This window comes from Acinonyx jubatus, chromosome C1, assembly GCF_027475565.1.
Source record: "Acinonyx jubatus isolate Ajub_Pintada_27869175 chromosome C1, VMU_Ajub_asm_v1.0, whole genome shotgun sequence".
Lineage (NCBI taxonomy): Eukaryota > Metazoa > Chordata > Mammalia > Carnivora > Felidae > Acinonyx > Acinonyx jubatus.
In genome coordinates this window covers 61824802-61848745 of record NC_069381.1, presented here as the reverse complement: position 1 = coordinate 61848745, position 23944 = coordinate 61824802, and the positions used below count along the sequence as shown (strand labels likewise).

Below are 23944 nucleotides of genomic sequence, written 5' to 3'. Positions count from 1 at the left end.
ACAAGAATGGAAAATGTTTAATAAACTTGGAGGGGTGGGCTTATTAAACTATAGTGTTATTTACAGCCATAATTCATCAACCACAAACACAATAATGTGTTTGCATGGCATGCTACAACAGAAGCTTTATTCAATTCATTCAGAAAACATTGGCAAAATAAATTGCAGTTGCAAAATTCACAGATACAAGCTTCAAAGTATAAAGTTGTATATAACAAAAAATACAGGTAATATTTATAACAATAACTTACAGATACAAACTAATGGTAAACTACGATTTCACAAAGGATTGTAAACATGTTGCACACTTGTCAGTCCTTTTGTTTTTTAGGCAAAGTGCTCTTTTGATGACAAATAAATTAACAGATACACACTAGAGTGAACTATTTCCAGACAATACAAAAAAAAAAGTTGATTTGTTTTCTTCTTGTAAACATAAATTTTACAAAAAAATGAAGAATCAATAAAAGTGTCTTGCAGGCCAACAATAGATACATACCTGGGCAGCAAAGTGATGTCGAAAATGCTTTGAGTGTTAAATAAAAAATTAACATTAATATCTTTTCAATGGTATTTTATACATAATAAATGACAAGATTATATCCTTAATCATTTCTATCCCTGAAAAAAGGAATTAGGTATGACTTATTGGCAGTTGTGTCATTGAATGGGGTAACAAGGGCTGGAGTCCAAGAGTTGTTGGTGAATGAGCTATAAAATAGAAAGAAATTCGTGGATCAGTTTTGTAGGGTGAATAGAACTGATTTAAAAACAAACCAAAACAATCCAAGGCAATGCACTTTCATTACTCTTTATAGCTGAGGGCACCAAGCTACACTCATTCCACTAACCTCAGCAGAAGCATTAACTTATTCAGCACAATGAATATAGTATTAAATGAGAATCCAGGAATAGTTTACCCCCAAAACCTCTTTTGGGGCCACAAGCTTTTGACACTTTAATGTCCTCCATCCATACCCCATTCACTGCACTTTACCTTGCAGCTAGAAAACATAAGCTTTGTCTGCAGAGACACTGCTAGCTTCCACATAAAGGTGTCTGTAGGATGACCCCCAATTTCTCATTTATGAATGCTTAACCGCCTATTCTCTAAACATACATCAAAGCACATTTGACTCAGGCAAAACTATAGTCATTCATGTGAACACATACAATTTTAATGCTAGTATAATAGCAACCATGGTACAGACTCTGATTTTTCATTTAACCCAAACTTAAAATGAGGTTTCCATTCTCAGCAAGGGCTATGATGCTTCAAACCAAACCTCCCTCTGAGAACAACTTGGAAAGCTGGACAAAATTTTTACAAATCTCTTGGAAGGCATCTGAAAGATACCAAGACAGTGAGAACTTGCAAAGCAAGTCCCAGAAGAGAAGGGAAATGAACCGAGGCTACTACCCTCCACCCCCTCCAAGTTTAATGACAATTTTAAAAGAAATGTCTGAGAGGCTGAGAATTGGAGCAGACTTTCAGGATTTAGACTTTGTCTGGGTGGTGGGGAACAAATACGAAAGATCAGGGACCAATGAAGAGAAGCCTTCATTTAAAACAACAAAAACAAAACACAGGCTCTGTCTGGGATCCTAGAAGGCTAAACACAAATAGTGACCCAGAAATATACCAGCCTTTGTAAGCAGTGATGCCTCATTGGATTAAGTTGATCTTATCCTAGCCTAACTTTCTGCCAGAGGTGAAACCAAATCCCCTCTGGTGGAAGAGATCATCCGGAGACTCAAATTATTTCTAATTTTTCATACACAATGTCTGAAGTGCAATAAAAAATGAAAAGGCAAATAAGAAGACATGAGTTGACTGAAAACAAAGAGATCCAGATATTGGAGTTATCAGACATAAATTTAGTATACCTATAATTAATATAATAATTTTGTTAAGGAATAAAGTGGCAAAAATAGAGGATTCCAGCATAGAAGTGGAAACTATAAAAGAATGAAACAGAAATTCTAAAACTGAATTTAAGTTAATTTCAATAACTGAAATTAAGAACTCAGTGGGTGAGTTTTACAGCATATTAGATAGAGAATTAGTGAACTGGAGAGAAGTCAGAAGAAAATACCTCAATGCATGGAAGTTCAAAGGGGTGGAAAATATGGGATATTTTCATAGGGGGTAGAAACAATATTTAAAGACACAAAAACAGACTTTTCCTTAATGAAATACATCAAACTACATATTCAAGAAGCATATCTAGGCACATTATAATAAAACTGAAAAACAAATACAAAGAGAAAAGCTGCAGTAAAATGACATTCACTTTCAAAAGAGCAAGAATTAGACCAAGAGCTGATTTCAACAAGTAGCATCAGATTAACTACCCATATTCTAAACAATAGAAACAATGCAAGCCAGAACCCAATGTTACCTTCAAAGTCCTAGGGGGAAAAAAAGCTGGCAACCTAGATTTTCACATACAGAGGAAATACCATTAACAACTGCATCAAAACAAATACTTATGAATGAACCTTAGATGTGCTAAACCCAAAACTCTGGAATATAAAAAAGTACTTAAAGATGGTCTAAATAAATAGACAAAGTTCATAGTATGGAAGGTGATATTATTAAGATGGCAGTTTCTTACAAATTGGTCTAATAGACTATATAAAAATTTCAATTGTTTGTGGGTTTTGTGGTGGAAATTGACAAGCTGGTAAAATTTATGGAAATGCAAAGGGTCAAGAATGAGCAACAGAAACTTGAGTAACAAGAAAGTAGAAAGACTTTTCTACTGGATATAAAGAATTGTAGGCTTTGCATAATTAAAACACTAAGGTATTATTATGAAAATAAACAGACCAACAAAATAGAGTGTACAGAAATTGACACCTACATTATATGAACAGTTGATTTATGAGAAATGTAGCACTATAAAACAGCTGAGACATTGGTATTTTAATCAATATAACAAGAGCTTTGCTTCCTATTTCATACCACATACAAAATTCAATTCCAGATGGGCTGTAAATCTAAAGAACAAAGGGAAGATAGTTTCTAGAAGATAGCATAAGAGGTACATGTTCATTATCTTTGAGGGAAACAATTACTTGAACAAGTCACAAAAAAAGCACTGCCCGTGAATGGGGGAAAAAAACACACCTGATGAAATGAACTACATTAAAATTAGGAACTTGTGCTCAACAAAACATACCCTTAAGGGAGTATAAAAAGGCAAGCCACTGAAAAGTAGGCGATGTCTGCAATACATATAATCATCAAAAAACTTTTTTATATGCAGAATACAGGAAGAACGAAGATAAATCAAGGAAAAAAACAACAGACAAACCAACAGACCAACAGACAAAAGACATGAATAAGCTCTTCACAAAAAAAGGATATACACATGTCCAGTGAAAACATGTTCAGTCTCACCAGTCATGAGGAAAAAGCAAATTAAAATAAGGAGATAAGCACTACACAACTATCAAATTGGCTAAAAGTAAGAAGTCACACCATATCAAGTGTTAGCAAGGATGTGGAGCACCTTGAAGTCTCACCCACTGCTGGTCCGAGTGTAAACTGGCTCAACCACTATGGGAAACTGGCAGAATCCACTGAAGTTGAGTGTATGTATAGCCTGTGACCCTAAGTTTCATTCCCAGGTGCATTCCAAACAGAAGTGTGAATTAATGTGCACCAAAAGGCATGCACAATAAAGTCCACAGCAGCATGTTCATAAAAGCCTAAGCACACTCAAGCACAAATGTTTATCAACCATAAAATGGTTAAACTGTGGTATATTCTTACAGTGGAATTCTATAGAACAATAAAACAAATCACTGATCCTTGCAACAATACAGATGAATCTCACGAACAATGTAGTGGAAAGAAGTGAGACACAAGAATACGTTCCATATGGTGCAGTTTATGTAAAGCTCAAGAACAGGCAAAACTAAAACATGACTTTGGAAGTCAAGGCAATGCTGCTCTGGAAGAAGAGGATAATGATTGAAAGGGTACGTAAGACAGGTTTCTGGGGTGTTAATTATGTCCTACTACTTCATCTAGTCAGTATTTACGTGGATATGTTCACTGTAATAGTTCACCAAGCTGGATACTTTTTACGTGTACACTTTTCTATATGTATGTTTTGCTTCCATATAAAAGTTTCTTTGACAAAACTCCGTAAATTCCGATCTAAAACTCTGAGTGTGAATACTTTCTCTGACCATAGGAAAATAAATTATTTAAATACCAGGTGAAAAGCCAACAACAAAAAAAAATTTAACGTCCTAAGTAAAAAAATCAAGCACTAATAGTCATTATTAATATTTGTATTTTAGCTGTAAAGTGGGTGTTAAACTTGTCCCTTAAAATGTTATAGAAATAAGAATGTTTGGACAGTTCTGCCCCCTACTGCACTTCCCCACAATATTTTTCATCTACTACTGAGGTAATATTTCAAAATATGAGTCCTATCAACAATCTAATATTAGAAACAATCACTTATTGGTTGCTTGGGAAACAGCTGTTAAAGGTTGGGATACCTACCATCCATGTAACTATGCAGCGCAGTTAGCATCGTCCCATCTTGGGGCACATAGGCAGAATAAGCCATTTCTTCTAACATGGGTGGAGACAGCCGGGAGGGTGGGACTGCTGTGACTGGGGCCGAGGAGGAGTGATTAGGACTGACGTGTTTCTTGTGGCGTGCTCTACAATTCTGAAACCACACCTGAGGGAGGAGAAAAGCAATGTAGGCACGTCACATCTCAGCTTCTGAGTACGCTGTCAACTCAGTTTAAAAAGAAATGCATCCCCTGTCAAACTGTTCACTATTAAGGCTAAAAAAGAAAAAGAAATGTCTCCTAAATTTCTCTACCATATAAGCACAATACAAATCGAAATAAGCTTTTGAGGCACCTGGGTGACTCAGTTGGTTGAGAGGCCGACTCTTGATTTCAGCTCAGGTCATGATCTCATGGTGATACTGAGCCTGCATTAATTTGGCTCTGCACTGACAGTGCGGAGCCTGCTTAGGATTCTCTGTTTCGCTCTCTCTCTCTCTGCCCTTACCCCACTTGAGTGCACGAGCATATGCGCTCTCAAAAGAAATAAAAGTTAAAAAAAAAAAATCTAAGTAAGGTTTTTAAACAGTTCTATAGACTGAAGAGAACATTTGCACAAATATCAATGGTCATTTTCTTTGCTCAAATAATAACTATCTGGTGATTTATTTAAAAGCCAATTCTATACTACACTGGCATCTTCGAAAATAAAAAGGAAGGGAGGAAGTTCGAGAATTCCAGAAAAGTTTCCTCGTCTCTAACCACTGGCATTTGGGACAAAAAGAAAAACAAACAAAAATGCCATTTTAATCAGAACTTAAAAAAAAAAAAAACAACTAAATGTATTCTTAGACACCTGCTGGATTTCAAATCTTTTCCCAAATGACTAAAATCCCTACTGAGAACTTAAAGCTTTCTACAAACCTCTTGATTCAGTTATTCCAATCACATTTTAACCTGCTGAGTTCAATTTTTCTTAGTGAATACATAGACTATTCCCTAAGAAGTATGTTAAGGTCAGGTTTATAATAAGAAAAAATGAGTAATATTTAAGCAAAATAAAATACAAACATATCCATTAGTAAAACAGTTCACAAAATGTAAAGAGCTAATCATGAAAGAGTGGTCCACTCTATCATAGAAATAAAGGAATCAAATTCAGGGCAGGCATCGTTTTGCTTCCAGGTCAGGGTAAGGGAGGCTAGGCTGCCCAGAATACTTCCAGTAATTAATCTGCCTGTGTTCGAACTCCCTATCACTAGATGAAACTAGACTATAGAGTGTTACTCTATTAAAATGTTAAAATATTATAGCACTTATTTGCTGTCACTCCAAACACTTCATCATGAGGAGAAAGAGAAGTGGAGGAATAAAAACTTTTAGGAAATTAAGACAAAGAACATTTTAGTTTCAGGACAGAGGGCCAGGGAGAGACCAAGGACATAAGCTTCTGCCCTGGGCTGGTAGGTGTTTGATGGCACAAGGGAATTGGGGCTGAATAATGTCAAACAGAAGGAATCTGCAAAAAGATTTATATAAAAAAGCTGACCTGATTTCAAACACACATCCTGTCCTTGGGACTCAAAAATAGAGGGCTTTCAAAGTATAAACTCAAGGGGTTAAAACTAAAGTAATAGTTAATAATGCAGCAGGGTAGGGGCACCTGGGTGGCTCAGTCAGTTAAGCATCCAACTTCAGCTCAGGTCATGATCTCACAGTTCATGGGTTCAAGCACCACGTTGGGCTCTGTGCTGACAGCTCAGAGCCTGGAGCCTGCTTGGGATTCTGTGTCTCCTTCTCTCTCTGCCCCTCCCCCACTTGTGCTCTGTCTCTCAAAAATGAATAAATGTTAAAAAAATTTTTTTTTTTTTTTTTAAATAATGCAATGGGGTATGCATCCCTGGCCAGGTGGCTGAAAGGTACCACCTGAGGAAGTTTCAGGAAAAAGATGTAGGCATATATCAAGAAAAAGTAGTGGCAAGTCACAGCCTTCTCCCCCATTTTCTGGAGTATTAGGCTCTTAGATATGTAAATAGAGACCCAGAGTCTTCACAGTTCCCTCCACAGGTTCCTTAACAGTAAGCGTCATTACTGTCACCCACCCAGTCAAGAAGATACACTCACACGTTCTCAAACTTGTAAGAGAAAATGGCTGTCACCAGTCTTTTCCCCAACAGTACCCAGAAGACATGTACCCCAGTGGACTACATGCAACCTAATACACATGGTACTATGGTTGCCAGAGTTCTTTCAAAGTATCTTATGTTTCCAATAAATTATGTACTGGATGGAACCTACTCAGTAGTTTAAAAAAAAAATTCCAGATTTTGAAAATAATATGAAAAAGGTATGACATAAACAGCAGAAAAATTACCTTAATACGGATTCAAATAGCTCTTTGGAAAGATCATCAATAGGTAATCAAGCAGAGAGGTTTGTAAACAGAAAATGTCATGGGGGCACCTGGGTGGCTCAGTCGTTTGAGCTGCTGACTTTAGCTCAGGTCATGATCTCATGGTCTGTGGGTTTGAGCCCCTCATCGGGCTCTGAGCTGACATCAGCTCAGAACCCGGAGCCTGTTTTGGATTCTGTGTCTCGCTCTCTGTCTGCCCCTCCCCTGCTTGCTCTCTGTCTTTCTCTCTCTCTCTCAAAAATAATAAACATTAAAAAAAATGTTTTTTAATGTCATGTAACTTGTACAGAAAAATATAGTTGACAATTCCAGACTTTAGAAAATAACTTCTGACATGAGGGCTACCCAGCTTTAGAATTCAAATACAAGTACTTTTGACCTTCCTCACTGACTCAAAATTTCGTCCTTCTGTTTTGCAAACCTCTAAAAGAGTTAAAAAAACTTTAAAATATTTTGAGTTCCAAATTGTAAACTCTATAAGCTAAGAGTAGGCTATGTAGATATTCTGTCAAAGAAAAGACTAATCCATAAGATGAATCTCTGAGAAAGCCCAAAGAGCCAAACAGAAGACTTATGTGTATGAAAAAAATGGAATTTTAAATTATTGGGAATGAATGGGATAATACTGATTTAGAAAAACCTGGCTAATCATTTGTGAGGAAAAAAATGGTAAACTCCCTACACCTCACTAGTAACCAAAAGTCAATTCCAGGTAAATTAAAAATTAGATGGAAATAACTGGAACCATAAATGTTTAAGAGAAAACAAAAGTTAATATTGATTAACTTCTAGGTGAGGAAGTATAAAAAAGGCCAAAGCTATAAGAAAAAAGTATTGAGAGATATTAATACATAAAAATATAAAAGTTCTATGTGGAGAAAATAAATGAAAAAGAAACTATGGAAGTCTAACATAACAATAAAAATCAGTAAGATGGAAAAGTAACCATGTAAAAGTGGACTAAAAACATACAATTTCTAAAATTACAAAATAAACAAACATGTTAAAGTTATTGATAATAAAAGAAGCATAAACAAAAACAATGAAATTTTCTGCCAAAATTAGAAAGAATGTAAAAGAATGACAGTATTCAGGATTTGTAGGAGTTAGTGAAAGGGAACTTGCATATGTAGCTCCCGTCAGAACAAACTGGTATGAACTTTCTGGAAGCTGATTTTTGTACTATTAGTTAATTATTTAAAGGCCTTAAAATGTTTTAGCTTTTGACTCAACAACCCCCCTTCTAGAAATTTATCCTATGGAAACTATTGAACCAGTGAGCAAGGTGTATATAGAGTGTTGTTCATTTCAGCATTTTTTTATGATAATGAAAAATTGGAAAGAAACTAAATTGTTTAATGCTTAAGATGTGCAACAATAAAAATCATGTAAATTTCAATATGGATATGTACTCCCAAGACACTAACTGGAAGAAATAGCATTGCTTTATCCTGTTTCCATAAGATGAACAATTCATAATTCACCTATTGGAAAGGGTATGTGAACGGTGATTGTATCTGAATGCAGTGTTAAAAGTAAAATCATCTATATTTTGTGATTTCAGTACAACAAAGATCTGCTGTTACTAATATCTCGCTAAACAGACTTTAGTTGGTAAAGGTGAGACTGTCTCTGTGTATCAGACCACTGTTTTTACCTAATCGTTGGATAACCTAGTTTGCACATTAAAATCAAGGCCTAGTAATCAAAACTCTAATTTTTCTAAAATGTGTACAATCCCAGGAAGTAGACTGGACATAGAGACTATGACTACTATCTGAGATAACAGAAATTGACTCTTCAAAATTACCACGAAGGACGATATGTATATATACAAATAATATATATATCTGCATGCTCCTTCCTTTGCCATCCTATCAAAAATATTTAAATCCAATCCTCACATATTAGAAGCCACCATCGAACAATATATTCTCCAGGTTCTAGTACTTGGATCCAAGATAACTTGCACATAATACTGGTGACCTAAATACTTAGAAATCACATGACATTGTCTGGGGTCATTATTTATTGAAATAGTAAGAAACCTTCTCAGAAAATCTTTCATTTTCCTTTGCTTCCAAATTCAAAATAATCTAAAACATAATAATCATGAATTGACTCAGCTGGAGCAATCATGGTCATTGAACGTATAGACTCTCAGATTAGAAGAACCTTCAACCCGTTCAGTCTGTACTACCTCAACAAAGGAAGCTCCATGTTCAGGCACAGGAAACTCACTATCTCCAATGGCAGCCCACTCATTTTCACAGACTTTCATTCTGAAAAAGTTCTTCATTATGAGTAAACTCAGCTTTTTCCTATATTCCTTTGCAAAGACCTGATTTTGCTAGTCTGCAGGACAGCCTTCCACATATACTTAAAGTTACTTAGTCTTTTTATCCTATTCCTTCCCTTAGCATCTCATCTCCAGATAAGTATTCTTGTTAGTGTTAATATTAGCACATGATTTCTAGTTCTGTCATGACCTTGTTAGCCTGCCTCTAAAGGAAGCAGTCTGTTCAGATTGGTTCCTTGTTAGACCTCTTTTTAAAATCTGGCACTCTGAAATAAACACAATACCCTGGATATCTGAAAAGCATTGAGGTTGTGTGGCTCGCTTCCTCAGAGAACCTCATTAGAGTGCTGTCAGCCAAATCCACTGAGAATCTAAGTCTTTAGAGAAGCTGTAGTACCATCAGGTCTTTCCCCATCAGATACTCTATATAGATGATTTATTAATTATGAAACAGCTCAGCCTTAACAAGAATAAACTGAAAAATAAGCACCTATTTATCAACCACTCAACTGAGGAAATGAAACACATGTATAATGTTGGACTTTACCTCCCCCTGCTCCCTGCAACTGAATTTCATCTTGCTGGTTATGGTTACTTGCATTAATTCCTTAAACTTTTTGAATCTTTAGTGTTACTTAAAATTATTTTCCACTTCCCTGATTTCTCTATAAGATCTTGACACAGTTGATCACTTCCACCTTGAACACATTCCTCTGGCTTCCATGATGCCTCCATACTAGACTCATTCCTTGATCCCAGCTGTCACTGCATCCCTTTCAAATAGTATCTCTTACCCTGCTCTCTCCCTAAAGTCCATTCTTCTCTTTTTACTGTTTATGATCTTGTTCTAAAGGATTTTACCCAATTTCATGGCATTGGATCTTTTTGCTTAGTCCTGCTCATCTTTTAAAATACTTGTTTAAATCCCCAAATTCCACAATCACTGCATGACTAGCACAGCTAGTGTCCCATTAGAGTGCCCAGGTCCTTTTCTTGTCTTTCTCCCATCTGTGCAATCAATAAAATGTTTCTCAGTGAACTCTAGTTCACTACCTCATTTAAGCTTATCTTCAAAAAACGACTACTTTGCTGGGTATCCCAACTAACCATATATCTCTAGCTTCTTTCTACCCTAATTCTTCCCATGTACTGCCACTAGCCCTTTCTTCCCGAATTCACATACCATGGCTTTCTCCTGCTCAGGAGAGAACTCTATACTTGCAGGTCCCTCCCAAGTTCAGTTCCAGCACTTTCAGCTCTCACAATTTGCAAATATAAATCTTACGTTTCAATGAATTCACTCTAATTTATCCTTCCCTGACTTTATTCATACCACTATCTCTACCTGGATCTTTAACAAAGGCCATCAACCTCACCCCTAGACACACGCACTCACTTATACAATCACAGAAAAGTTGGAAAAAAAATTACTGGCTTCAGAACCAGATCTAGCTTGGAACCATATTTGCCTTTTTCAGCTTGAGGATCTTAGGGTTGCTGTGAGCACGGAATGAAGTAACTTATGCACAAAGTCATTAACAATCGGTAGCCTAGCCCTTGCAAGCCAATTATCAGAGTTAAAAAGCTGAAGTAGAGTGTAAAGAGACCTAAAATAGAAAGCAAATGTTTTTTGCCATTTCTTCACACACAAAAAACTAATGCACACTCATAAAGGCCTAGAATAGAACTTTTAGTATCTCTTGATTAACCTTAAAAATAATCACCTGTATCACACGTCTGCTCAAGCCTGTCCTTTCTGCCAGTTTCTGGAGAGTCTGTGCATCTGGGTTGTTGTCCTGAGCAAATTGTGCTTGCATTACCTGTTTTTTTTTAAAAAAAGTATAGGTAGTAAATAGCTATATATAATATATATATATATATAAGAAGCTCAATCTTCTGCATTTTGATGACAGGAGAGATAAGACATGAACAAGAAGATAGGATACTTGTATTTTATTACTTGAAAATCAGTATGGGGAAATATGCATAAATGAAAAGAAAGCATATCTTGTAAATTTACAAACAAGTTGCTATGTTGAGACCTTTTAAAAAATAATCCATTTCAGCATAAAACTTCTCTCTCAATTATGCTGTTAAAAATGAGCTCCCCTTTGCTCTTCTTCCATTCTTACAACATACAAATGAAATGAATAAATGGTATAAGCCTGTTTACTATTTTTTTCCATTTTGATAAAAATTTCTTGCATTAGAAAACTTGTAAAAATACAAAAATACTATCACATTTATCTCCAACTGCTACTGAGCTAAACAGGCCCATACTATAACTTTCATCAGTCAGCAAATAGCATACAGTGCAAAAGATAGATACAATTTAATTGTAATTAGTATATTGTTTTGAACACTTGTTCTATGCAAAACAATATCTGGGATCTGACACCCATCTGACACCCATAAGAACTTCCTGGGATCTAACCATCTGTATATTGAAAAAGCTCCCAGGTGATTCAATATGAACTTTTGGATTAGAACCATGGTGCCAAGGGTCATGAGACAGTGATATATGAAAAAATTGTCCCTGGCCTCAACTTTTTGAGACAAAGATATGGACATGTCAATAACTACCAAGAATACAAAGTAAAAGGAGAAACATGGAGAGGGAATATCAGAGTAAAGCACAAGTCAAGGGCTTTGTATTCTTTCTGAAGAGGGAATCAAGAGGGATATTTGAATTTTATAACTTAAAAGCCAATCAACTTAGGGAACTAGTATAAAATATGGAAGAGGGGAGTCTGTCATCCAACATAATTATGCATGTCCATAGGTATGGGATGGGGGTAACCAACCTGTCTAAAGACCTTAAGTACCAGTGGCCTCAGCATCATTTCCAATAGGCAAAATTAATTGCACGCTCCACTATGCTCCTCATATAATACAGTCTTCTGCCACTACACATGTCACAAGGTAGCTAAATAACTCAGTGGCAAGTATAGCTCTCAATAGCAGAAAGTAAGCATCTTGAGGGCAAAGGAAATGTCTTATTCTTCATTTCCTCAGGAGCTAATACCCCTTCCCATCACATAGTACATGCTTAAGTGTTTGTAACAGAATGAACCCTGACAACGTGAGAAAAATCTGAAGATAGTGTAGAGAAAAAGACCAATGTTGTTCCAGGAAACCTTATGAGGTTTGCAATTTTTTTAAATTAAGTTCCGAAGAGTGACTCTTCTAGAATAAGGTATTCCTGACTTCCTCTCCAACCATATTTGTTCACACACTCTCTGTAAACAGCACATGTATTTTTACTTTAAAAAATGGGCAGAAATGGCCTAAAAGTTTATAATCTCATTCAGTTCACCTCATTCTCCCTTTCTTATTCAAAATGTGTTGTTTCAACACTGTCATGTACAAATAGTTGTGTTTACATGTCGTTGAGCATGTAACATCTCAAAGAGAAAAAAGAATGAGCAAGTTAACTGTCTTTATATTTTAATTTTTCAAGAAGAAAAGCTAAACAGATATTTAAGGATTTGCTTGTTAGACCATTATTGATAATTTATAAAACAAAAGACAGCATGCTTTTCACAAATGCATTTCAAATTCACAAGTTTAATAATGGAACCAAGTTACATTTAATAAAGCAATTTCTCATCAAGGAATAAAGCAAAAACTTAAATGAATACTGATGGTTTAAAATTGGCATATACTAAAGGGAAAGTAATACATGCTTATCAATGTTTAATCTCACAAAATAAACGTTTTCATTTCTACTTAATTTCATTGTTCTCCAGTCACTAATGATGTTGAAACCCACCCCACTCCTTTTCTGCGCTCTTTTTAATGTGGTCAAGGAGTGAACCTTTGTAGACACTCATCATTTTAAGGCCAGGAAATCTCAGAGATGACAGGCATCTGCATAGTAGCAACTGACCAACTCAATCTGAAAGTAGATTAAAATAGTTGCTAACTTTGGAATGTTTAATATTAATAATCACGGAGCAAGTGCTTCCAACTACAATAAGCAAACCATAATATTGGCAGGAACTTCTTAAATACCATTTCTACACATGGGGCAATATTTGAAATATTCTTGCCAACACAAAATATTGTTCTGTTTTGTGAATCTTAAAATCTTTTCTTCCCATAAATTTCTAAATAATTTTGGGAAATCATCTTGTTTATTCTTCTCATGTTAACTCTCCTCTGTCCAAAGCAGTGCTTCATTAATAGTCTTGACTTACTGATCATTTATAGTATTTTATTATTTTGCTGAATTCCAGCACTACTAGAATATATTCAGCTTTCTGAAAGGACAATTTGACATAAAGGGTACACTGCCTGATGTATCAGCGGTTCTGGCAAAATATAGTGATTTAAGTGTTTAAAAATTTACAGCTATGGGGCGCGTAGGTGGCTCAGTCTATTAAGCGCCTGACTCTTGATTTCAGCTCAGGTCATGATCTCATGGTTCCTGAGATGGTGCCCTGCATTGGGCTCTCACTGACAGTGCTGTCTGTTTGGGATTCTTTCTCTCCTCTCTCTCTGCCCCTCCCCCTGCCCACAGGCATGCACTCTCTCTAAAAATAAGCAAACACTTTAAAAAAAAACTTTACAGCTATGTATCCCAGATTCCCAAGATATAAAAAATCACTTGAGGACAAAGATTGTATCTCATTTGTTTCAGCCATTCATGGCATAGAATAGATTCTAATAAATACTGAAAAAAATATGAGTGTATGCTTTGAAAGCATGTCATTTCTATTTTCATTTTTTAAAACCTATGATTCCCAAATACATCTTTAAAAACTCATGAGTCAGATCACATTTTCATATAAAAATGCATGTGATGATACAAATAGCTCATGCATGTGTGCAATTTAAAACTATGAGGCTAATATACAAGATTCAGACTCTAACTCTTGTTTTAGCTGCTGCTGCTATTAAGTGGAACTTTTATTCCACTCATGGTCTGGAGGCCAAGCAAAAGACCAGAGGACTGGGGAAGTTTGCAAATCTCTTCTCTGCCATTCCATTGGTAGTCTGATTTGAGGGGGGTTCCTACACCTCTTGGAAGAGGCTACCTACATCAAAGAATTATTGTTAAGAATTAAAGGAGACAGTGTAAATAAATGCCTAGTGTAGGAATCGACACACAAAGACCTTCACAAATATTCCCTCTTTAATCAGTACCTATGATTATCTTCCTGTATGAAATGGTATATCTACCTAAAGTTGTTTCAAATTTTCACAATTTTAATAACTTTAATTTCATATAAAATTTTACTGTCAGACTTATAATTATTAAAATCATAGCCAGACCTTCATGGAAACAGCCCATTTTAAAAACAGAATATATTTATACTAGAAATTCTATTTTAACTCAGACATTTTGTAGCTACTGGATATTTTGCTTCCAGGTCTCTCACAGGTACTCATATCTCCTAATTTAGGGTTTTATGTAATCCAAGTTCCCTTGGAATATTTGTATCACGTCAAGGTTTCTTTCTTAATCTTTCTCCAAATAAAAAAATTTCTCCTGAAACCCTTTTACTATATTCGTCTTAAATACTGGCCAGTCTTAGAATACTATTTGTGATTTTCAGAATATTACTTTTACTCAGTTGTTAACGTTGTATAACTAACCTTTAAAGTTTGAGCTAAGGCCGATACTATGTGTAAAGCACCCAGCAGTACAAGGTAGGCGCTCAATAAATGTTACTTTACCTTAACATAAAACAAATACCTCATCCACATTAATCTTTTAGAAAATGTGATTTCTTTATCTGAAAAAATGCCAGAAAGAATCATTATATGTGTAGACTTAATTATAAGTAATTATTTAATTATTATCTTGACAAGTGACATGGATTGAATTTATAACAATTATAATTAGGACAACCAAACAGAAAATAATCCTTCCTTTTTCAGGAGACATAATCAACCATTAGCATCATATAGAATTACCTCCCTTTATCCCTCTTAAAAAGAAGAAAATGTTTACTTGATTGGAGTCAATAACTAGATTCCTGTTGTTTATGGTAAGGCATATTCAATTCTTTCCTATTCAGAAAATGTACAATCTTAGCCATTAAAAGGCTCATCACAATTTCTTAAAAAGGCAGCACATTAGTGTCCCACAGACCCACACACTGTATGTCTCTTTCTGTTAATAGTCTTAAACTATTTTGTCTTCTATCACAATTATAGGTAGTAATGTAAATAAATGCCTGAGTTACATTGATTTTTTCAGGACAGATCAACATTTTGTTTGCACTTTGACATTAATACCAATAGAACCCAGGAAAATAAAGCTTGAATGACTAATACCAGATCATGACTCTGAGAATATTGATAAACATTTTAGGGAAATAAGTATGTTTTCATACATTCATCAAGTTAGCTTTCTTTAAAAGCACAGGCCACCTTTTTTGAAAACATGAAAATGTTTTTAGGCAGCACGGAGATTGTTTTTGGGTTTGTTTGTTTGGTTTTTTTTTTTGGAGGGAGGAGGGATTGGGTTTTCTTTGTGTGTGTTTTTTATTTTCATCAGGAGTGAATTCAAAAATCATGAATTCATTGTCATGTCTACCTGGAGCTGATCTGCTGTAAAGCTGGTCCGAGCTCTTTTTGCTGGTTTTGGATGATTAACATCTTGCTCTGTGAGGAGGGCACCTTCAACACTAATCCCATTACCTGCATTTAAAAACAACAGCATATATACTGGTAACTCAAATGGCTCTACTGATCAAGCAGTAATATATTTCTTGCATCTCTTGGCTCAGTGCAAAACTGGAAATTGTCCAAATCTGGGAGTTAAGTTTTAAAACACACTACAAATATTCTGTGGAAACAACACTCCACTTATAGGCTTGTATATTTTAGTCAAAAGTGCAAAAATTAGAAGAGCACATATCTAAGATTCATCCTTAGGAGACAAACACAGGAAAACTGGTTACGAAAAGCCAAACAGACCCTAAATTCAAGGCTGCTGCCTGAAAATATGGTACAAGGCTAATACGCATGCCATGGCATTCCCTGTAAATAAACAGATGGAGATCATCACTAACAGTATATGCTTAATGACTTTTACCACAATTACACTGCACAAAATAATGCATTAAAATGACCTTAGGAAAAATCTTTTTTATTCCCTGTATTCACCGTCCCCAAAGACTCTAAAGTATTTTAAGTATATATTTACCATTTTCCACTTCTCTTTTCAAATTATCCAGCATACAGTCATAATGCACTCTGCAGAGGACTTTCTCTTCCACCAAAGCAAACTCCTCTCCCGTGGAAAGCTGCCTTTTGCAAGAAAAGCAGGCAAAGCATGCCAAGTGATAGACATTCCCCTTGGCCCTCCGGACCCAGTCAGTAGAATGGATGTGCCTCCCACAACGAGAGCAGCGAGTTCCATACCTTCTACATAAATAGAAGAGCAGGAGGTAAAGATTTTAATGTTTGATGAGATACTTATAAGCCTAAGAGTAAACTAACACATTATAATACTCACTAGATTAACCTAAGTGTTTAAATCTTTTGAACGTGAAACAGGAATCAATTACTTTTCTAGAAGTCAATATGGTAAGCAATCAAGACTTGACAGAACAGTCATAATTCAAACCTGTTTATAAAACAAAAACTCCTCATTGTTACGTTAAAAGAAGACTGGATTTTTCCTTTCAAAATAAATGCAGTATGAGTTTCAATATCCCTTTTGTAACAAATATAAATAAGTTTATATTTTATAAATTACCTAGAAACTCAAGATACAAACATACATACATTGCAGACTGAAACCTAAAAGTGTAAAAGCATACCACTGAAGATAAATGACTTCTTAAAACCAAATTGAGATAATTTAAAAATGCTTTCAATATCATTTTTTTAAATTAAAATATTTAAACATTTAAAACTGATAGTATCAAAAAATGGGTAGAACAGAAGACTTTCACCCTGAGGGTGAGGAAGGAAAACTCAGGTATGTTTCCAATGGTGAATAAGCTATCATATCACTAGCCACAGGAGGGGGAGAAATACATATCCACATCAAACTAGATGGGTGTCTGTTTCTATTCATTAATATATTGTTAGAGGGACTGCCCGTTTTTTTAAGTCAATCTGAAGAACTGAATCCTAAAACTAAATTTCAAAATATGATAAAATATGAAGTATAAAAAAATCCTGAAGAACTAGATTTTCAATAGGTCTCTGAAACCAAACCTTTCAAAAAGCTTTAAATTATGTTTAAAAAATTAAAGAGTTTCATATTTTAAGTCAAAGAGGAGACAAATTGCTACTATTTTTGAGGAAATGGAGAGTAAACCTGATGAGAAATGTTCCTAGTAATTATAAAATTCTGTGACTTTTTAAAATAAAGGACTCTACGTTTTATGAATTGCTTTAAATTAGCAATTTTATTCAAATCAATCACTTAAACTCTCTGAAACCAGTTTCTGAAGCTGAGAATAAACAACATAATTGGTATTACAAACTTCATTATATAGTATCAATTTCACAATAAACATTATTCTTCATTTGGAAATGCAAATAAAGAAAAAATATAGCAATTTTAAAAAATCATGCTTAGGGATAATTTCAATTTCTAGATAGCTATCCATTAAAAACTGAATTATATCCTAGAAGAAACTGTACATTTAAGAAATGTTTAGAGAGTTCATAGAGAAAATGTTAATATCTTAGACCAATACAATCTCACAAAACAAAAATCAAAGAGACAAAAAGAAATCAGATATTCACACAGAATAATCAAACTTGGTGTATTTGATATTGGAATGGTTGGTTCCTCTAAATTATATGATTTATCATAGTCTCCAAACTGCTGACATTTTGTAGGGTATAGCTAGGGATTATTCTATAGTAAATTGATAAACACTTAACAAAATCTTGATTCCCCCCACCCCATAATTATTTCATTTTATTTTATCATGCCCTGCAAACAAGGGTCTCTGTCACAATAAATCATCTTATATTTTACATTTTACCTATGCACAGCAAGAAGAAGTTCCCCCCCTTTTTTTTTAAATATCTCAAACTTTCATTCCTCCAAGTGGGAATAATTATTTTAAATTAGTGTTTGTATGTTGAATTCTTAAAACACATAAACATGCGTATTTTATTTGTTTTAGTAGAAGCTATACCTTAAAAATATGAAGCATTCTCATTCTGAAATCCATTATACAAGAAAATGACGGGTTTTTAATATGTAAAACCAGACCAGAAAGCTTATTTACAAAATTTTCTTTGCAAAATAATTTCTTGGAGTGTCTACTAAAAATATTCCATAGTGTACCTGAAATAATCAAGTTTGCAGAAAATGTCTTTGTCTTTAATATAACAGCTGGTATGCCTTCCTAAGGAGGTCCTGCAGACACTGCAGGAGAGACACCGAACATGCCAGCACAGGTCATTCACCTGTAAAGGGAAATAAAAAACCATTTTAATATCATATTTACAGAGTATCATTCCACCGGTTTTGCACACTGAGAAATTTTAAAACCCAGGTCCTTAATATTTTAACATATGCTCTGAATGTTTCTATCTAAATGGTGTCATTTACACAAATATCGGTCTAGATATATTCTCTTTTAGACACCACAAAAGATCACAACTGTATATTTTCTATTTTGTGTTTATTTTTTATTTGTCTGCAGAAATCAGAGTGTGTGTTTTTTTTTTCTTTTTGAAATCAAACTTCTATGAACACAGAAAATTTTTGTCATTCTGAAATCCTACATACAGGCTTATTTTATTTTTTTCTTTTACCAAGGTCTTCCTGCCATGAAACCTGGTGGCTGAAGAAGTCAAGCCACACACCTTCTCAATCTACTTTCGGGCCAATTATAAATGGTGTACTAAAGTGAGAGAGAAAGACGGTGAAAAAGAAACCTTGTAAGATACTTACCCTTATAAAGAAGGCAGGCAATCCATTTCCCTTACCAAACAGAAATGGCTAAGGTAGATTTAAATGTTGATATGGCAGAAGTCCCGGCTACTTTCTAACATTAAATAATAGAATCAAGGAGTAAAGTATTGGTAACCCTACCTAATGATTTGATTACTGGAGAAAAAATTAATCTGATTATAAGTGGTTCTAAGAAGGCACCCAGGCACTGTTTGCCATTTGTATTTCAAGTAGTAAGGCATAAAATAGGGTTTAATAAATCACGCCACCTTATATTTTTTAAATAGGCACGTGAAATATTATCAATTCAGAGAACAAATCATAACCCTCACCTTAAACTGTTGCTATCATACTATAAGCACTACAACTTGAGCTTTCAAGAATGAAGATGTGTACAGGATTGAACCTGCCTGTATGTAACACACGCTCCCAAAGTTTGCTCTTGTTAAATGGACACAAGAACTGAGTTTATGCTTCACTAATTAAGCATAATTTCATTTCATATGAAAGAACTGCAATGATGCAAAAACACAGTTACACCCTACAAGTGGATCTAATGTTTCAAATATTTAGGAAATTGTGAAAATGGGAAATTGTGAAATGGTGTTTATCATGAAATACTGTAGCAAAAGCCGTATTTGTCCAATGATTTGTCCAAGATTAGTACTACTCTTCAAAATGTTTTTCTGTGATACAAAACATAAAAGGTACTTTAAAGCTGAAGGAAAAAGTTTCACTTACTTCTAATTACAGTTATGGGCCTCCTTCCAAAGCATTAATGAGAATATCATTTTGGTAAAATTTTTTAAATTTTAAGTTTGGGTCTTGAACTACAATGTTTACTATACGAGAAAACTTGGAAAATAGAAGAAAGAAAAGAAAAGAAAAGAAAAGAAAAGAAAAGAAAAGAAAAGAAAAGAAAAGAAAAGAAGAGAAAGAAAGAAAGAAAATGAATTTGAGGAAGTCAGAATAAAAAGTACTAACAATGGTTAATATTGTCCTAGAAATAAGTGTGTATTTTCCTTCTATTTTTTCCTAACATAGTCCAATTAAAGTTTAAAAATATAAGCTTCCTTTAGTATTCAATGCTTAGGGACTTCTACATTTTGATCTTATCCAGGATCTTTTTTTTTCTTCTCCTCAAGCAAGTGTAGATTCAGGCTTCAGGGCAGAGTCATGGCCACCCTCTAACTTCCTAAAGCCAAACCTAATGCTTGGTTTGCTACCTTTCCTTAAAGTTTACTTAAAAAAAACAAAACAAACAAACAAAAAAAAACAAAAAAAACCCTCCTCATCTTCCATTACTTTCCAGAAAGGAAAGTAAGGTAAAGAGAAAATTCTGAAGAACATAGACCTTTCCTGATGGCTGGTATTGATCCAATATATAAATGTATATAAGACCAAGCCAGAAAGTCTACCCAAACGACAGGGCACTGAAATATTAGATGAAGCCAAAGACCCATCTAATTCCTCTCCTACATTTTTGTCTGAACTCCATTTTACTTGCCTCACGAGGTGATGTTTTTCTATATTAAATGGTTTTTATTATAGATCGTTGTACCCTCCAATACTCTACTAGGTCTAGATCTAACAATTTTCACCAGTGACTCAAATTGAATTTAAACTTCTCTTTTAGAATAAGTATACAAATTAAAAAAAAAACTCAACATTTTTATATAATCATACAGTGTCAAACTTTAGTTAGAGCTAATATACTAATATGTACAAAAGGGACAGAATAAGGGTGTGCATAGAAGACCTCACTGGATTACATTCCTACAAAGAAAAGCTTTATGTAACTCATTTAGGTAACTTAGATATTTTACATCATACAAGTAAATAATATGAGGTACAAGTAAATTTTTAACATATAAAAGTGAACACTAGAAATAACTTATGTATTTCAGAAGTGTATTAAGAGTCACTTTATGATACCCTTTTTTTCTAGATTCTCTCTGGAGGAGCTAGAAAAGCCTTTATAGCCTTTAAGAATGTTCAGAAACATTCTTAAAGATTATGCTAATTATGAAGAGGTTTCGCTGACAATAAACTAATTTTGATCCAAAAAATGACTTTGAGATCTTAGGTCTAGAAACAGTGAAAGGCTCAGGTCTAGAAACAGTGAAAAGGGTATCCTAGGAATGCAGATTTAAAGAGAAAGCCATGCTAATTTGTCAACTTTAAGAAGCAATCACCAATTAAGATTTAGTTACTTTTAATTTTTTCACCAAAACTTCTTTTGATGCTTTATCTGGGTTTATCTATAGGGTTTTATTCCCACTTTACAGATTAAGCAGCTTTATACACTGAGGTAGAAATTTAAAGGAGCCCAATAACTAGCTTTTTGAACTCGTACTCTCTATAATTAATCCTTTTGAAAAAATGGGGATGTTGGGTGTGGACAGATTGGTGAGGAGGGAATAGAAAGTGAATTGGCTTGCTACTAATTTAGTGTAGGAGAGATCATTATTTTAAATAGTAGTCTTAAAAAGCTATTGAAGTTGAAAACCCATGGTATTAGGAGTAAGACACATGGGACCATGATCCTTCATTCAATGGCATGGGTAACTGTGGCCTACCAGAATTTTGACTCCAAAACTCCCGCACAATATTTTAAGAAGTGAAACCAATTAAGAGAGTCACCTCTCCAACTACCACATGAAGCACTTCATCCCAGGCATCCATAGATCCTTCTCTTCTTTCTTTTTGCTTTCCTTTCTGTTTTCTTTCATTCCTGCCTTCCCTCCCTCCCTCCTTCTCTCTCTTTTGGTCTAACTTTATATCAATTTCTATTTTTTTCCCCACAAGCACTGGAGGTGACATGAAAAAAAGCATTGGGTGGCCTCCAAGTATTATAACAAGAGGCTCTTAATAAGAGCCTGAAAACGGTTTTTATTTAAATGTTCCTACAAATTTTTTCTTTGAAAAAGGCGGAAGTAACTTACTAAAATTAAGACTATGTAAAAAATCTGTCCAGAAAAGGCCCTTTAAAGCGCTTTGCAGTGGTCCTCACCAAAGGAGACACTGCAAAGGGGAATCAGCCAACATACACTGACCAGGAGCTCTTAGAAGCAGGCAGGTGTGTGGGTGTTATCGGGGGTGGAAGGACCATAACCTGGACTCTGTTTCCAAATGAGTAAAAAGATTAGCCCACTTTTGCTTTTCTGTAAGTAGGTGGCTGACTCCAGTACGTCCACCCGGGGTATCGGCACTTGTAGACCACGACGTGTCATCAACAAGCTGTATTACAACATGGGAGATTCTAAGATTTCTTCTCCCTGGACCGGGCTGTTCTGCTGAGAAAGCCTACAACCTGCAGAGACAACTTGAAAGGAAAAGAAGGAAAAACTTTTCTCTTTTCCTAGAGTAACCCCGCTCCCCTTGGGCCTCGCGGCTCCACCCTACCTTGAGAAGGTACTTGTCCACGATCTCCAGGCCGCAGCTGTTGCACACACACTTGCCAGGGGGGCAGACGGAGCCCGAGGCCATGGACCGGGGCGAGGACGACGGGGACAGCGGGGCCGAGGAGGAGCACGAGTCCTCGTCCCCCGCTCCCTGGGGGCTCACCTGAAGGAAGCCATGAGGCGCAGTCGCAGGCGGTTCTAGACCCCTCCTCCTGTCCTCATCCCACCGACCCACCGGGATCCCCCCCTTCCCCTCCTTTTCCTCAGGCCACCCCCATTTCTTGAGGTCTCCCTTCTCGTTCTCACTCCTCCCCCCCCCCCCCCCCCGCCAAGTCTAAGCTCCTGCCACCCACCCGCTGGGGCTGTTGACCCTGACCTCAAGGACCCAAGGGCGCCGTGCAGCCCTGCACCACCGTCCAGCCGGCCCAGCTTTCCACCCCGCCCTGCCCCAGGCCTTCCTTGCACCCGGTCCTCGGAGGGCCAGCTGGGCCCACGGAGGAGCGCGCGGACAGCGGCCTCTCGTCCTGGGCCGTCTCCACACCTCCAGCCTCCAACAGCCGTGTCCCTCCCCACTCACCAGTCCCTCTTCCCCGGCGCCTTTCCGAGTCCTCCCGGCCGCCAGGGCTGCAATCCGCCCGCACTCCTCCGACATGAGCCCCGGGCACTGCGGGGTGAGCGGAAGGGGAAAGTGGGGAGAAACGGGGAGGAAAACTTCAGAGCCGGCAAGCGCAGCCCAGAGCCTCGGCTTCTTGGCACGCGGAGCGGGCTAATGAAGGCCCCCAGCGCGCCCGGCCGCGCGTGCAGCCGTCAGGGCTCCTGGGCCCCGGGGCCGCGGGCAAACGCGCGGGAGCGCAGCCTCTCCGTTGTCCGCCGCGGGCGGCGGCTGCGCAGCCCCAGCGCGCGGCGAGGCGGCCACCCGGGCGCTAAAGGCTTGCCCGGCGCGCCGCGGCGCTCTCGCGGCTGCGGGTCCCTAGCGCTCGCCGAAGCAAGTCAGTTCCCCGCCCCCCTACCGGGGGTAACAAGTTAATAACAATCATCCCAGCACAAAGCATTTTCTTTCTAGACGTCAATCACGGCGGAGCGGGGATCACCAGACTAAAGCGGGTGCAAGGGGCGGGAAGGGAGGGGGGGTGGAGTGGGAGAGAAGAAAAGAGGGTTGAGGAGGGGGTGGGGGAAGAAACTTGATTTCTTTAATAACCTCAATTAAAAGAGCAAGACACATATATATTTTTAAAAAGGAGCGTTTTGAATTGGATAGCCCGAAAGGTGAAGAGGTTTAATAGGATACTTGAAAGCTAATTACAGCGGGATTTAAGAAGCCTGGTGTTTGTTCCGATGACAATTTGAATGAAAATGCTTCAGATTAAACCGAGCCAGCAGCTCTTTCGTAAACTTACAGCAAT

The 23944-nt window shown here is 36.6% G+C and overlaps 1 protein-coding gene across 1 annotated transcript; it reads right to left on the bottom strand.

Annotated features, from left to right (window-relative positions):
• On the bottom strand, window positions 1–23505 carry LHX8 (LIM homeobox 8). The gene is made up of 8 exons (XM_027058851.2): window positions 23119–23505; window positions 22543–22704; window positions 18526–18647; window positions 16414–16634; window positions 15802–15905; window positions 10979–11074; window positions 4526–4709; window positions 1–711 (listed from the first exon to the last, which is right to left on the bottom strand). Exons 1-8 carry the CDS (start codon window positions 23191–23193, stop codon window positions 635–637), a joined length of 1041 nt encoding a protein of 346 aa, XP_026914652.1. The 5' UTR covers window positions 23194–23505; the 3' UTR covers window positions 1–634.
• Between the last annotated feature and the right edge of the window lie 439 nt (window positions 23506–23944).